General features: G+C 39.4%; 1 protein-coding gene across 1 annotated transcript in view; it reads right to left on the reverse strand.

Moving 5' to 3' along the window:
• The window catches only part of LOC120085557 (chaperone protein dnaJ 10), a 58,144-nt gene that overhangs the window by 28,114 nt on the left and 12,912 nt on the right, over positions 1-17,118 (reverse strand). Inside the window, exon 4 of the mRNA XM_039041586.1 lies at positions 16,914-17,073. Coding sequence (XP_038897514.1) covers positions 16,914-17,073 — 160 coding nt within the window. The remainder of the gene's footprint in view (positions 1-16,913; positions 17,074-17,118) is intronic.

The raw sequence follows: 17,118 nt of genomic DNA on the forward strand, positions 1-17,118 counted from the left end.
GTTTTTGGAACTATAAACTGCTCAAGTATGTTGCAAAAGAAGTTGTCCTCCCATTATCTATCCCCTAGTAGATGGGCTCTATGTAAAGGGAATTAGGAAGACCTCCAACATCTTTTTTATTGCGTTTATGCTCAAAATGGTTGGTTTTCACTTCTTAAGACATTCAACATAAGCTGGGTTTTTGGGGAAGCCTTTAGAGAAAATGTGTGCAATTGTTAGTAGGTCCAATTCTTAAGAAAAACAAACAAATTTTGTAGGTCAATGCAGTTAAGGCAGTGCTGGCAGATTTGCGGTTTGAATGGAATCAAAGAGTCTTCCAAGATAAGGAAACTCCTTGGTTCAGAAGATTTGAAGCAGCTTGGGTAAATGCTTCTTTGTGGAGTTATCTCTCTAAAGCCTTTGCAGATTATTCTTGCGAAGAAATCAGCTTGAACCGGCAAACCTTCCTTTTTCCAAAGCCTTGAATTCACCATCTTGAAGGAAGTTCGGCAAGCTGTGTTGTTTTATTGTTCATAGCCTGTCTTGTTTTTAATTTTTAGTCGTGAACTATTCTATTGTCCTATCTCTTCTTTTTGTCACAAGTTTGTTTAAGGGTCAGGAGTGAGTTTTGCTTAGTCCATATTGTTTGACAGATTCCCTTTGTATTGTACTAAAAGGTTTTCTTTGTTTTGTTTTAAAACCTTGTAATTTTGTCCTCTTAAATGTCTTCGTAAATGATGAGAGTGCTAGGGGGGTGTTAACCTAGTTGAGATGTCCTGGTTTAAACATTGCTCAAATTCAAAAGAGAGTGCATTAGTTGAGATGTCCTGGTGCATCTACTGATCCAATTCGTATCCTTGTATTTTGAGCATTAGTCTCACATCATTATCTTAATGAATAAAGAGACTCGTCCTTTTCAAAAAAAAAAAACCAGAGAGGAATCCCCATTCATAAAGCGCCAGCCCCATTTGGCTAGAAGGGCCAGATTCCTTTCTTTTAAACCTCCCAAACCAAGCCCTCCATCCTTTTGGGCCTTAGAAACCAACTCCCATTTAGCTAAGTGATTAATCTTTCCTCCTTTATGACCTACCTTCCCAGAAGAAGTTCTTCATCATATTCTCCAACTTAGATAGCACATTTCCTGGCATCAAAAAGGAAGACAAATAGTAAGTAGGAAGATTTGAAAGTACCGACTTACAAAGGGTTGCTCTTCCTCCACGAGAAAGGTTGTATCTTCTCCATTTGTCAAGCTTGCCTTGTATTTTATCAATAATCGGCTGCCAAAAATCCATCTTTTTTGGGTACCCTCCCAAGGGTAGGCCAAGGTTGTATCTTCCTTACAAAGGGTTGCTCTTCCTCCACGAGAGAAGTTGTATCTTCTCCATTTGTCCAGCTTGCCTTGTATTTTATCAATAATCGGCTGCCAAAAATCCATCTTTTTTGGGTACCCTCCCCCTAGGGTAGGCCAGGGTACATAGAAGGGAGATGTTCAACTTTACAGTTTAATCTCGCAGCCAATGAAAACAGCTTGTCATTTTCAACATATAGGGCATATTTCTCCCAATTAATTTTTTGGCTGGAGTACCATTCAAAAAGATCCAATTTTTCTAAGATTATCTAACATTTCATCTTCATATTTGCAAAAAATTAAAGTGTCATCCAAATTGTAGGATGGAGACGTGGATATTTTCTTTTCCCACCATAAAGCCTTCATATTTCCTCTTTTCATGCAGTCTTGTAATTAAAGCATTAAGCACTTCACTTACTAAAAGGAATAAGAAAGGATAAAGAGATCCCCTTGCCTAATTCCTCTAGTTGCTATAATTCTTCCTCTTGGTCTTCCATTTATGAAAATGGAGAACTTTGGATTCGAGATACATCCCTTATCCAAGAGATCCATTTAAGATCGATTTTTTTTTTTTTTTTTTGTGAAGCATCTTCTCAAGGAATTCCCAATCTACTCTATCAAATGTTTTTCCTAAGTCAAGCTTTAGAATCCACCCTTTTTTCTTTTTAGATCTGTAGTTTTCCATTGCTTCATTGGCTATGAGGATGGGGTCAAGAATTTGTCTCCCCTCAATGAATGCACTTTGAGTTGGGGCTATTATGCTTGGCATGATCCCTTTCACTCTTTCGGCAAGCACTTTTACTACTATTTTATATACAAGAGTGGTTAGGCTAATAGGTCTAAAGTTTTTTACCAACACTGCATCCTCCTTTTGAATTAGGAATATGAAATTCTCTTTAACACACAAGTTTAACTTCCCATTGCGGTAAAATTCATCAAATAAAGCTATCCTTCAACTGATCCCAAAATTTGAGTTGGGGATCTAGAATATAATATATCAACTTATGTACCATGCATCATGGGGGGACTTGTCCTAATGTTTGTGACTTTGTATTCTTTTGAGCCTGAAATATTTATGGAAAATGAGGTTTCATCAAAATTCTTAGTTTGATGATGCAATATTTAGATTAATCGAAATTAGATGCGGCTGCTGTGGAGGTGTTCTTCTAAGGAAGTCTCTAAAAATACCACTACACCTTCCCCCCCCCCCCGCCCCCCCCCCCCCCTCCCCCTCCCCCCCCCCCCCCCCCCCTCCCCCCCCCCCCCCCCCCCCACCCCCCCCCCCCCGCCCCCTCCCCCCCCCCCCCCCCCCCCCCCCCCCCTCCCCCCCCCCCTCCCCCCCCCCCCCTCCCCCCCCCCCCCCCCGCCCCCCCCCCCCCCCCCAACCCCCCCCTCCCCCCCCCACCCCCCTCCCCCTCACCCCCCCCCCCCCCCCCCCCCTCCCCCCCCCCCCCCCCCCCCCCCCCCCCCCTCCCCCCCCCCCCCCCACGCTCTCTCCTCTCTCCTCCTTCCCCCAACAACTCGATGGTTTCTTTCCATTTTTCTAGCATACAGTTATCATATTTGCAAAATAGAAGAGTGTCATCTACAAATTGGAGGATGGGTATATGAATGTTCTCCTTTCCTATCACAAAACATTCATACAAACCATTCCCATAGAGCTTGTCTAGAAGAGCACCCAACACTTCACCTTGCCTAATTCCCCTAGAAGCAAGAATTCATCCTTGTGGTCTTCCATTAATAAACATTGAAATCTGGGATTTTTTTACACTCCATAATCCAAGAATCCAACGTGGATCAAATCTTTTAGAAAACATTACTTTTTCTAAAAATCCCCAATCAACACAGTCAAAAGCTTTTTCTAGATCAAACTTGAGAATCCTCTTTTCCCCTTTGCACGGTATTCTTCCACCACCTCATTAGCAATTAACATCAGATCTAGTATTTGTCTGCCCTCAATAAAAGCATTTTAAGTTGGGCCAATTATAGTGTGCATAACTTTTTTCAGCCTTTCCACAAGGACCTTAGCAACTACCTTATAAGTTAAAGTAGTAAGGTTGATTGGTCTAAAATCCTTTACGAGAGTTGCATCCTCTTTCTTTTGAATTAAGCATATGCAGTTTTCTTGGATACATGCATTTAATCTTCCATTCTCATAAAAATCATCAAATAACTCTATGAAATTTTCCTTAACCAAATACCAAAACTTGGTAAGAAACTCCACCATGAAACCATCTGGACTCGGGGCTTTACACTTGCCAAGTGACTTTAAAGCCAAACAAATTTCTGCTTCTGAAAAGCGGGCAATAAGCGAGGCATTTTGAGTTGGGTTAACACATGACCAATCTAAGAATAACAGAATATATCTGGTTCTAGGAATGCTACATAAAGTATCATAAAAACCCAAAATAAGGTTTTCAATATCGCGAAACGATTTAGTTGGCACCCCTTGATCGTTTGTCAATTCTGTAATTAAATTTTTCCTTTTCCTTGCTGCCAAAAAACGGTGAAAGAAGCTTGAGTTTTCATCTCCCAACTTCAGCCAATTTAATTTGCTTTTCTGAATTAAATTCCTTTCTTCCAATTTGTATAGATTCATCAAATCAGCTTTCAATGCTGTAATGAAATCAGTCTCAATTGAGTTCAACCCTATAGTTTCCGCTTCCTTTAACAATTCTTCTTTTCTTTTTTGCATCTCCTGGAAATCAGCAAACCAGCCCTTTATTGCAATTTTCACCTTTCTCAATTTTGCAATAATGACAAAACCAAACTATCCATTCATACAACTACTTCTCCATGAGTCTTCAATAATTCTGATGCAATCCTTATTCAACAGCCAACTATTGCAAAATCTGAAAGGAGAAGGGCCCCAAACAAATGATCCTGCTTCCAGCACCAAAGGGAAATGATCTGAAAAAATACGAACCTGACGAGCAACTCTTGTCTTGTCAAAAAGATCATCCCACTCTTTATTAATAAAGAAACGATCTATCAGTGATTTAGAGGTTGAGCTTCCATTCCTGGACCAAGTGTACCTTCCATTTGATAAGGGAATTTCCAACAAGTTGGTTGATTCTAAAAATTTATTAAACTGCCGCATCCCTTTGGTAGTTCTTCCAAAAGGGAACCGCTCATCTGCCCATCTGGTGATATTAAACACCACCACCCACTCCCTATACACCATGCCTCTGTGCAATAGTCCAAAAGGGAAATTAATTCAGGCCATAGGTACCTCCTTCCTTTGTAATCATTTGGCCCATATACATTTGTAATCCAGCAGATTTTCTTGCAAATTGTAGTACATTTGTCCGAATGGGAGTAACCTCCTTTGAGTGTTTTAGTGACCTCTACCTTGCTCTTATCCCATATAGACAAAATTCCTCCATATTTTCCAAAGGATTCAACATATTCCCATCCTATCTCTTTAGAACTCCATAGAGATTTAATAAAGACTACATCAAACTCCGCTTTCTTGGACTCTTGGATTAAAACTAGATTCGGATTATGTTTTCTAAGAAAGCTTTTGAGAGCTATTCATTTATTCAAGTCTTTAACTCCCCTCGTATTCCAGGACACAATGAACATTATAATTTGTTAATAAAACACTGCAGGTATCAATATGAAGGAAGAATCTTCAAGCCAAGGTTACTCCACATTCTTCGCAATGGAGATCAAGTGAGCTGGTATTTCTGATGGATGTAATGGGGAAAAACAGGAAGAATTTTGCTCAACAGCATTCAATTCAACTTCATTCATAAACAAAGTATGTAGATTCATGCCGCTTATATCTTCTTGCACTCTGTCCTCATGAACAATACCAATCTCTAAGCCATCAATATCTTCATTGCTAACATTGATTGGAGAATCAATGTCTGATTCGCATTTCCTTGTTTTAGGGGAGTCCGGAGGAGAACAAGGTGTACCTCTCAAGAAATTAATTTTCCAGTTAGGAATGGTGAAATTAGAATGATTAAACTGTTTCGAAAGAGGAGAGGTGCTATCTGACCTTTTAGAAGAAGAGGGTGCTTGAACACTTGTGCAACAAACCTCTAATAAATCAGGATTATTTTCTGTTGAGTTAGGTCTACGAGGACTAGTCCTCTTGTCCGACTGAGGAGCCAATTGGTCTTGAAACTCTGAGATTGCAGCTCTCCAACAAATCCAGATTAACTATTGTTGTCCAAGAGTTGATGAAGGAAGTTTGCTTTCTGGCAAAATGTTTGGAAAAGGCTTCCAAAGACTGGAATGCTTCGACCGAGAAGCAGGAGAAGCAGAGAGCTTTCTAGACTTACAACTTGAAGTTGGTTTCCTACTGTCTGAAGTGAAAGGAGATCTGCTCGAGGTCCCTACATTTTGAGAATTTCTAAGAGAATTGCCTTGTGACTCTTCATGTATCAATTTCTCATTATTATTGCTGGTGAGTGTCGAAGGCTACCTAATATAGTAGGAATTGGGGTAGTTTAGTAAATTCAAGATTAGTTACCCTATCCCACATGTAATTCTCTATAAATATAGAATCTCTCTCTTGTATTGATTAGATTTTGATAATTAGTAAAAACTTTAGCTCCAAGATTCTTCCAAGATTTCTCCAGGACTCTTCAATCTTCACCAATCAGTATCAAAGCGCCTACGCAAAAGGGCCTGATGGTGATCAAGAACACCAACAAGCTTCCCCACCTCCATCCTCAAGGTGTGGAAGCATCCTCTTTCTCCTCTCAATCTGTCAACCAGCGATTAACTCTTTTAGAGATTTCTCGAGGAAAGTTCAACATGAAATTGCTTGAAGTTCAAGCCAATATGGCTAGAATTATCACCACATATTTGCACATCCACCAAGCTGTAGAAAATCTTACTCAAAAAGTGAGAAAGATTTCAAATGTTGCAGCTCCAAATAATACAATTCCTATTCAAGAACAACACCATAACCTTCTGCGCAATCAAGAACAACACGACAATACAATCCGCAACCAAGAATGTGGGAATTTTCATCAAGATTTTCATGGGTGTGATCAAATAGCCAAGAAATTCAATAGCAACTTCAAGATTTTCAGCAAAAGCAAGAAAATAACCAACAAGTTTTACCAAGAAACCAAGAAAATAACCAACAAGTTCTTCCAAGAAATCAAGAACCAGCCAGAAAATTTCAAGGAGGTTTAAACAGAGTAGTTTTAATGCCTAATCCTATTCCATACCTTCTTCAAATCCCAAATTATCCACAAATAAGACCAATGTCCTAACATTTGATGTGTTTAGATTATGACTCATCCAAAGAAGAAGAATACGATAGTCCTCAGCCCATTTATCCTCCAAGATTTCAACCTCATTATCATGTCGAAAATCCTTTATTCCAAAGGCAAATTCCTCTCATTCGACCGCAAAGATGTGTTAACCAAGATTATTTTCAAGATTGGCAAGATCAACCATCTTGGAGGCAAGAAACCGATTACAAAATGAAAATCAATATTCCAACATACAATGGGAAGATGAACATTGAGGTCTTTTCAGATTGGTAAAAAATGTGGAAAATTTCTTCAATTACTTGAGAAACCCTGAGAGCAATAAAGTTAAACTGGTTTCTTTGAAACTAAAGAGTGAGGCATCGGCTTGGTGGGATCAAATCCAAGGCAACCAACGTGCTTATGGAAAAAATACCTATAACTAGCTAGCCAAAAATGTTCTTTTCTTTGCTTAGAGATATTGTCTTGGTCGATGGGTACTCGCACACCTACAACCCTTGGAGTCTCGATGAACTTGATGGAAATTTTATGGTTTGGCCATACTCCCTTGTACAAGTTTATTTTATTTCTTAATTGTTTCATTTTGTTTCTCTTCTTTCTCGAGGACGAGTTTTTTCTGGGAGGGATAGAATATGATGTAGTAGGAATTGGGGAAGTTTAGTAAATTCAAGATTAGTTACCCTATCCCACATTTAATTCTCTATAAATAAAGAATCCCTCTCTTGTATTGATTAGATTTTGATAATTAATAAAAACTTCAGCTCCAAGATTCTTCCAAGATTGCTCCAAGACTCTTTAGTCTTCACCATTGCCATTATCTGCAAATAGGGGGTTGATTATGATGTTAGAATGGAATAGTTCTTTAAATACACCTTGAAATGATCCATAAATTGTTAAAAAACTTCCTTAAAGACTTCATAGTTCTTCTGAACCCAAAAAGAATTCTTGCTCTGTTTTACCATTGCTGAAATAAGGGATTGCAGCTTCTTGTTCAAGCTCTAATTTGACGATGTTGGAGTAGAGTACTTAAGACTTCTTTTTCCTTTTACCATGTCTGCAAAACTTATTTCATATTTCCTCTGAAAATTTAACTCAAGGAGAGCCTTGGTGGAATGAAAAATTCTCTGATAATGGCTTCTTCGATGGCTGACGTTCAACAATCTCACTTTTCTTTAAGAAACCGAAAGGAATGTCATCCCTTATGCAAGGGCCCTTCTGGAACATGAATGTAGAAACGACCCTCGGTGGAAGGTCAAACAACAAGCCTCGATATCCAACCTGAAGTATCTCTAAACTAGGATAGCCTTGTGGCTCTGCAAATGTCTCTGCCATTTTTAAGAAGAAATCCTTTACTCAGACCCAATAGAAGTTCTGAGGTTTGCTCCACGAACCAACAAAGTTGGAACTTTGATAGAGGAAGAACCTTGCGAGCTTCCATATCCTCAATATAAAAACAATCGGATTTGATTCAAATACAAAAGAAATACCCATTCACTTTGCAACTTTCTACTTCCATATTGGGACTGAAATGATTCGTAATACACCAAAGAAGAATTATGTTGATGAGGAAGAAGGGAAGACGCCAAAAAGTAGCCGGGGAGGAGAGAGGCGAGAGAACTTACCTGTCAGAAACTGGTTCCCGCCTACCTTCATCGAAGTCTAGGTTTATACAGGCCAATAATAACAAAAAATAACCCTAATTTGTTAGAAGCTTGTTGCTCCCATGTTCAAGCCTTCGTCTCATCTAAAGGATCATTTCTTACTTCTCCTCCTTCTTGACAATTTAATCATTTAGTCTGTTCACCATTTTTTTTTTTTTTAAAAGAAAACAAGTCTCTTTATTCATTAAGAAAATGAAGTGAGACTAATGCTCAATTTACAAGGAATTCATAAGGATCAGCAGGTGCACCCGGGCATCTAACTAGGTTGACACACCCTTAGCACCCCTCATCACATCCTAACTCTAGAAAAGCCTTTAAATTAAACGATACAATAGGAAACAATACTTGAAATGATAAAGAGAGAAACTGGAAAATCGTAACAAGAGACAACAAAAGACAACTAAAAACAAAGCAATGAGAACTTCAGAAAGCTGGAGAAAGGAATGAATGCCAATTTAGACTGATTTCCTAGCTAAGGAGTTATTCTGCTGCAAAGGATTTTGAGAGGGAAGCACCAAAGAGGGCTTTCAAACTTGCAGCTTCAAATCTTTGAGAACCACGGGGTTTCCTTGTCTTGGAAAGACTCTTTGGTTCCCGTTTCAAAAACATAATTCAGTTAACAAACAACCTTGACAGCATTGATCCACAGAATCTGGTTCGATTTCTTGACAGCCGGCCCTATCAAACAGCTGCTGCACATTTAGGCTAAAATCTGCTCCAAAGGTCCAGCTCAAATTGAAATATTTGAAGAGCAAAAACCAGCAACTTGTGTATAAAAGCAGTTAAAAATAGGTGTTGTTGGTCTTCCCCATTCTTCTTACACAAAACACACATATTGGGGAGGGTAGTGGAGGGCAAGTCTTTTGCAGCACACTTGAGCAGTTTTAGGGATCCAAAAACCATTATCCAAAGGACTATGTTTATTCTCCTTGGACTTTTTGATTTTCCAAAAGAGCTTCATAAAGTAGAGGATCAATTCGGGGGGCTTTTTGCGAAGGAAGTTGGTTTTAAGGATTTAACCGAGAAGGCTCCATTGGGTCCAAAGACCAAAACCTTTGAGTCAAGGCGATCTTGCACCTTTAGGTTAGAATGAGACTTAACAAGTCTTGAAATTCAATAATTCTCTTCATCTTTTAAGTACCTCTAAAAGAGATGCTCCAAAGAGTTGGTGGTTGATCCAATGCTCTCTCACAGAGCTCGTTTGGATGAGTGGTTCAGTCTTAAATAATCTGGAAAATCTGGATGAAAGGTGGAAGATTGCCCATCCAAGCATCTAACCAAAAGCCAATATTAAGCCCATTGCCCAAAACAAACACCGACAGATTTTCCACCTTCAACAAGCTCTTGAAATGCTGATCCATGGGCTTCTAAGGCAGCCCACTTGCCTTACCGGAGGTGTTGACCCCTGAAAATGCTACTGCCATGTATACTTTTGACCACTCTGCACCAAAGGAAGAGCTTTCATAGCTGGAATTCTCCAGCCCCATTTTGTTAAAAGAGCTAGATTTTTCTCTTTTTAAGCCACCCAAACGAGGCCCACTTCTTCATTGAGAATTTGGTCACAAGTTCCCATTTGGTAAATGATTAAGTTTAACCCGTTTGTTGGCCTTCTCAAAAGAAAATTCCTCAATTATTCTTTCTAAGATATGCAACACTTTATATTAGGGAATCTAAGAAGGAAAGACATGTTAGTAAGTGGGGAGGTTTTGAAAAGTACCGATTTACAAAGGGTTGCTCTTTCTTCCTCTTGAAATGTTGTATCTTCTCCATTTATCAAGAGTACCTTGAAGTTTATCAATAACAGGCTGCCAGAAATCAATCTTTTTCGGGTAACCTCCCAATGGAAGTCCTAAATAGAGAAGGGGAAAGTGCTCTGCTTTACAATTGAACTTTTCTGCCCACTTATTCAGCATGTCTTGGCCAATGTTTATACCACAAAGAGATGATTTCTCCCAATTAATTTTCTGTCCAGAACACCATTCAAAAAAGTCAAGAGTAGCCCGTAGAGACTCTAACATATCATCATCATATTTGCAAAAGATAAGGGTGTCATCGGCAAATTGCAAAATTGAAATGTGGACTTGATCCTTCCCAACCAAAAAGCCTTCAAAACGATCTTTCTCATGTAACCGGTTGATTAAGGCATTTAAGACTTCTGCCACAAGGATGAAGAGGAAAGGAGAAAGGGGATCTCCTTGCCTAATTCCTCTAGATGCAACTATCCTTCCACGAGGCCTTCCATTGATAAAGATGGAGAATTTTGGATTGGTGATGCACCCCAAAATCCAAGATATCCATTTTGAGCTGAAATTCTTCCCAATTAGGACTTTGTCAAGGAATGACCAATCTACTCTATCAAATGTTTTCTCCAAATCAAGCTTTAGAAGCCATCCTTTTTTCCCTTTCGATCTATAGTCCTTGACTGCTTCATTTGCAATTAGGATGGGGTCTAGGATTTGTCTTCCCTCAATAAACGAACTTTGAGTAGGGGCAATTACGCTTGGCATGATTCTTTTTAGCCTCTCAACTAGGACTTTTGATATTATCTTGTACAAGAGGGTAGTGAGACTGATTGGTCTGAAGTCCTTGACTTTCACTGCATCAGTCTTTTTTGGAATTAGGCAAATAAAGTTCTCTTTAATACATGAATTGAGCTTACCATTGCTGTAGAAATCATCAAACATTTTTAGGGTTGTCTTTCGGAAGGTGCCAAAAATGGATGAAGAATTCTGGTGTGAAGCCATCTGGCCCTGGTGCCTTATTCCTTCCTAGCCCTTTCACTGCTAGCTTGATTTTTAGAGGAAAAAAACTTACTACCAACTGCTCATTTTGACTTCTTGAGACTCTTGACCAGTCAAGGTTGATAGGAATGACTCGAGGATCGTTACTTTTTGAGTATAAAGATGAGTAGAAGGCCAAAATAATATCTTCAACATCCCGGGTGGATTTGGTTGGAATATCTTGATCATTAAGCAATTTTGCAATCAAATTCTTTCTTTTTCTGGCAGATAGGAATCTGTGGAAGAAAGAAGTGTTCTCATCCCCTTCTTTTAACCATTTTAGCTTGCATTTTTGAATGAGGCTTCTTTCTTCTAGTTGGTAAAAGGCTAGGAGATCTGCCTTCAAGGAAAAGGCTGCATCTTCATCACTGACTTGAGGGAATACTCCCACTGTTAGAGAGTCTTTTCTATGAATTTCTGTTAATAAGTTGTCCTCTTTCATCTTCTTCTCTTTTTCATAGTCATGAAACCATTTCTTTAGAACTGATTTTGTTTCTCTTAAGTGGGTGGAGAGAGTAAAACCTGCCCATTTATGTTTTTTCTTCATTTTTAGAGATTTTTCAATCAATTTACAGCAATCCTTATTGCTCAGCCAGTTGTTACAAAATCAAAATGGTGAGGGCCCCCATTCAAGAGCTCCTGCTTCTAAGGTAAGAGGAAAGTGGTCTAACATGGTTCTAGCTTGTCTTGCAACCCTTGAATTATCAAAAACTTCTTCCCATGTGTTTGATACAAGAAAACGGTCTAGAAGAGATCTTGAAGCACCATTACCCTCCCTAGATCAAGTGAATTGTCCATTTGAGAGTGGAATTTCCAGCAGGTTGTTTAATCTGATGAACTTATTGAAATTATTCATGTCCTATGTTGCTCTACCAACTGGATATCTCTCATGCCTTCTTCGAATGCTGTTGAAATCTCCACCAATACACCACAGATCATCAAATTTCTCTACCAGAGAGGATAATTCTACCCACAATCTTCTCCTTTCTCGGTAATCACAAGGGCCATATACATTTATTATCCAGCAAATCTTTTTGTTTAACGTTTGACATTTGGTTGAAAGGGAGAATTCATCTTTTGAGCTGCAGGAGACTAGAATTTTGCTCTCATCCCACGTTGTGAGTATGCCTCCCGATTTTCCTTTAGCTTCATGTCATCCCACATTGTGATGAACTTATTGAAATTATTCATGTCCTTCGTTGCTCTACCAACTGGATATCTCTCATGCCTTCTTCGAATGCTGTTGAAATCTCCACCAATACACCACGGATCATCAAATTTCTCTACCAGAGAGGATAATTCTGCCCACAATCTTCTCCTTTCTCGGTAATCACAAAGGCGATATTTATTTGTTATCCAGCAAATCTTTTTGTTTAACGTTTGACATTTGATTGAAAGGGAGAATTCATCTTTTGAGCTGCAGGAGACTAGAATTTTGCTCTCATCCCACATTGTGAGTATGCCTCCCAATTTTCCTTTAGCTTCCACCAAGTCCCAACCTACCTCTTTTGAGCTCCAAAGGCTTTTGATAAATGAGCCCTCAATTCTGTCCTTTTTTTTGTTTCTTGGATAAGGACAATATCTGGATTGACTTTTTTCATAAATCTTTTTAGAAGCAATCTTTTTGAGGAATCCCCTAAACCTCTTGTGTTCCAAGTAACTATCTTCATTAAGGCCCATCGAGGATTCTTCAATACTTTTCCCTTTGATCAAGCTAAGATGAAATCACACTCTTTTATGATGCAATGTAGAGTCTGTGGTACAACTGACAAAGTTAGAGGGGGGTCGGGAAAATGCTTTCACTAACCTGTGAATGTTCATTCGGGAGGAGGAAGAGCTGACTTAGGGAGAAGTCCATGCCTTCTTGATTGTCATCGAGTTCTTTTTTATCTTCAACATCATTAATATCCGGCTCCTCACTGCTCACACTAGCCAACAAGTCATCAACTGAGTCTTAGGAGAATGGAGAGGGGAAAATAAACTTGTTACAGCTGGGAAATTGGCTATCTGTAGAGGTTTAATCACTTTAGGTGCAGTGAAGAGAAGGTTGGATAGGACTCTCCCTATCAGGCCTCAAAGTTTGAGGATTGGCTTGTAGGTTAGCACAACTTCAAGAATATCCAGGTTGGAGATGGCTGACCAGGGGTTTTGAAAGGATGTGTGCTTTCTGATGAAGTGTCTGGGAAAAGGCCGCAGCCCAAACGACTTCTTTTTTGCAAAAATGTGATGTTTGAGTGTCTTAATCTTTTTCACCTTTTGGATCCGTCTGTGGGAGGAAGGAATAGAGACCGAGGCCTTCGGCTTCTCTGTGATAAAATCTTGAGTAACAGACTTCTCAAACTTGGTTGGAGACGAACCGGCTTTCTGAGTAGGAAGGATCGGACCGGATTTCCCCGAGTCAATTTTGGCGCCTTTGTGAGAAGAATTTGAAGGGTCACGACCCTCTGACTTATTTCCAATCAATAAATCATTTTTGGCGCCTTTTTTAGAGGAAGTTGAAGGGTCACGACCCTCTGTAATTATTCCTTTAATTAAATCTTTGTCCTTTGCAGACGGCTCTGAAGGTGGTTGCTCGGGAAAATCAAAAGGTTGAGGCATGAGGTATGAATGAGGGGGCGACTTAGAGGTTGAGCGGCCTCTTGACTTCTTGGCCTTGGATTCAATCTCTCCCATCTTGTTTTCTTTATTATCCACAAAGACTCCTGGACTTCTATCTAGAGAACTTAATGTTGTAGTTGGGGGGAAGTAGGAAGTTGAATTTTGAATTTAATGGATCACAATAAATGCCTTCATCACATTTAACTTCATTTATCCGAATTAAATCAATGGGATTTGTAAAGTCAGATTCAAATAAATCACCCCTGACCTTACTAGGAGGGCTAGATGTTGAGATATCTCCAAAATTCAAGTAGATTGATCCTCTTTTTTCATTTGATATTTCAATTGTTGCTGGGATAAAACCACAAAGATTCTCCTTTACTTTAATTTTGGCCTCTGAAACATTGATTAAATTAAGTGTTTCCATAGCAATGCTTTCTAATCCCCCAAAGTATTTTCCAATGGCCTCAAAGATCTGCTTGCACCAATAATCAAGGGGTAAAGTTCTTGATAGAGATCCAACCCCCATAACCCCTGACATAAGCTGGTCTGCCATGGGTGGAGTTGTTCCATCTTTCGAATTTCAGATGGAAGGAGCCAAATTTCTGCCACTTGCCTGAGAAATTATCAAGTCCATCCAATGAGTCTCGATTCATTGTTACCAGGGCATTTTCTGCAAATAGAGGATTGATAATAACATTAGATTGAAAGTGGTCTTTGAGTGCCTTACAAATATCAAGCCAATTATCGAATTCAAAAAGACGTGAGACAATCCAAAGGTTAGAGAAGTCATCAGCTTGCTTGATCACCCATTGATGCTGCCTATTCTGTTTTTTTACCATCAAAACAAGGGAGACGGGAACTCTGGTTCCTTGGGGAAGTTTGCGGTTGAAGAGGGGAGCTCAGTGACGGCTTGTCTACAGCTGAAGGGGGGGATTTGTTCTCAAAAGAACACAAGTTTGATGAGGAATTCTTGAGGCAGCCGCTGACCATATCATTGAATTCTTGCCAGCCTGAGGTGCCATCCCTAAAAGGGATGTGAATGTTTTTCCTTCCTCCCATTGAGGGCCAGACTGCACATTCTATGAACCAACCCCTACTTTTCCGGAATTTGGACAGGCGAATGACACACTGATCAACCCTTTTTTTAAGGAGGAAAAATTCGAAAGATGAACCATACAGTAATCTCTTCAAGTTGCCCTCTAGCCATTGCGCCATTAGTGGAGAGAAAAGAACTTTTTGTCCTTTTTTCAAGTCTTCTATGAAAAATCCGTTGCTCACTTTCCACATACAGAAGAAATGAACACCTATTTTGCAACTCTTCACCTCCATGGAGTCTGGGGCTGACTGTAGAACTAAACTACCAACGTGGTTTGGTATGGCAAGAGTTAAAAGCCAAGGTTGGAAAGCAAGGCTGAAATAGGGGAGGAAAGGAGGTCGGGGGAAGGGAGGGAATCGGAGGGAGAACAGAAGGGGAAGGGAGGGAGAGGCGATCAGAGGGAGGGAAGGCTGAGGAAGGCATGGTAGGCTCCGGTGGGGTGGTCGGAAGGGGGGATGCGGGGGAAGGGAGAAAAGGAGGAGAGAGGGGAGAGCATTTTGTTTTTAGTCTGTTCACCATTCCTAACTCGAAAATTAACTTTTCGAGAGGTACACCATGCCCTCCTCCAAACTCCACTAAAGAAAGAAAATGTGGATCAAATATTGAATCCCCTATTAGTGTCAATAGTGAGAACTCTGAAGGCTTGAAGAATGAAATTGATCATGATGATCTGGTGAAAGAAGAAATATGTGGAATGGATCTTTATGCTCTGTTTATGCAAATAGCAAGGCGCTTCCAGATTCTCTCCACTACGACCATCGAAAATACCAAAACATTTGGTTTCCATTGTTAAGGACGGTAGAATAACCTTGGCCCGACTTTTCTCCACTTTCTTAACGATACGTCCAAAACTTTGTTGGCAGCATTCAAATGATGATTGTGACCTAGAATACAAGGGGTATTAAAGATTTGTCTAAACGGTTAGCTCTTAAAAGATTTCTCAAAATACATAATCCAGATCTACTTCTAATTCAAGAATCAAAAAGAGATGAGTTTGATGTAGCCTTTATTAAATCGATGTGGAGTTTCAAGGTTATAGGATTGGAATTCGTAGAACCCTATGGAAAATCTGAAGGAATCTTGACTATATGGGATATGAGCAAGCTATTGGTAATGGAGACACTCAAAGGAGGTACTCTCTTTCAGTCAAATGCATCACTACTTGCAAGAAAACCTATTGGATTACAATCGTGTGGATTATGATATTCGGGCTCCTAAGCTACTCTAAGTTATGCAAAGAAAATTTCTTTCTAGCTACCTGTCATCACCTATTTGCCCTCAGTGTAAAAAGGAAGGTGAAGATTTACAGCACTTATTCTTTGCTTGCACTTATTCGGCTAACTGTTGGTGGAGATTCTTCTCCTAACTTTAACGTTGCTTGGGTGTTAGAAGACATTTTCAGCATCAATGTTCAGCAGATTTTAATGGGTCCTTTCTTAAAGAAGAGCCCTCGACTAATTTGGGTCAATATGGCCAAAGTCTTACTGGTTGAACTGTGGTTTGAAAGAAATCAAAGGGTTTTCCATGATAATGAATCTGGTTGGTTGGATTGCTTTGAAACAGCACGTCGAAATGCTTCCTCTTGAAGCACATTAAGCAAGGATTTCGAAGATTACTCCATTCAATACTACGCTTGAATTGGTGGGCTTTCATTTTCCTAAAATGATAGAAGATTGCCTCTCGGATCAGTTCCATTCTAGTTTTTAAATTGAGTCTCTTTTGTACTTGTTTTGTCAATTTGTCCTCGGCTTTGTGAAGGTTTTTGCTCTGTTTGTTTTGCCCAATTTTGGTTTATGTTTTAATCATCTAACATTGTTATTCCTTTATATGGGCTAAGTTTTAGCCTTGGATTTATTTATAATGAGGTTAGTTTTGCTCATAAATGATAAGGGTGCTAAGAGGGTGTCAACCTAGTTGAGATGTCTGAGTGTGCCACCAGATCCTTAGGCTTTTTTGCTTTTGCTCTTTGTATAATTTTCTTTTTTTCTTCACTGAAGTATAATTCTCTTGTACTTTGAGCATCAGCATCAGTCTCATTTCATTTTATTAATGAAGAGGCTTGTTTCCATTTTAAAAAAAAAAGTTGTTCTTATCAAAAAATTAAAAAAAAAAAAACTATAATAGTCCCCAATTTTGAATCAAGCAAAATAGCAAGGAAGTGATGGACTTTTAGGTTAAAAGAATGGCATTACATCAGGGTGAAAGTTATACCCTCATCTTCTCTTGCAACCGTTTAGCATCAAATTGCTCCCCTTCAGTGAAAATGTCCAGAGAAGCCATCGATGCCATGGCAAGCTGACCTATGTATTCCTCAAAAAGTTCACTTCCAAAAAGCATTGCAAAAATTGCTGCAGGATCAATAATCGCATCACTGCAACAAAAAGACGATAATGCACATGAAAGCTTCAAAACGCAT

Source organism: Benincasa hispida, chromosome 9 (assembly GCF_009727055.1).
Source record: "Benincasa hispida cultivar B227 chromosome 9, ASM972705v1, whole genome shotgun sequence".
NCBI classification, from domain to species: domain Eukaryota; kingdom Viridiplantae; phylum Streptophyta; class Magnoliopsida; order Cucurbitales; family Cucurbitaceae; genus Benincasa; species Benincasa hispida.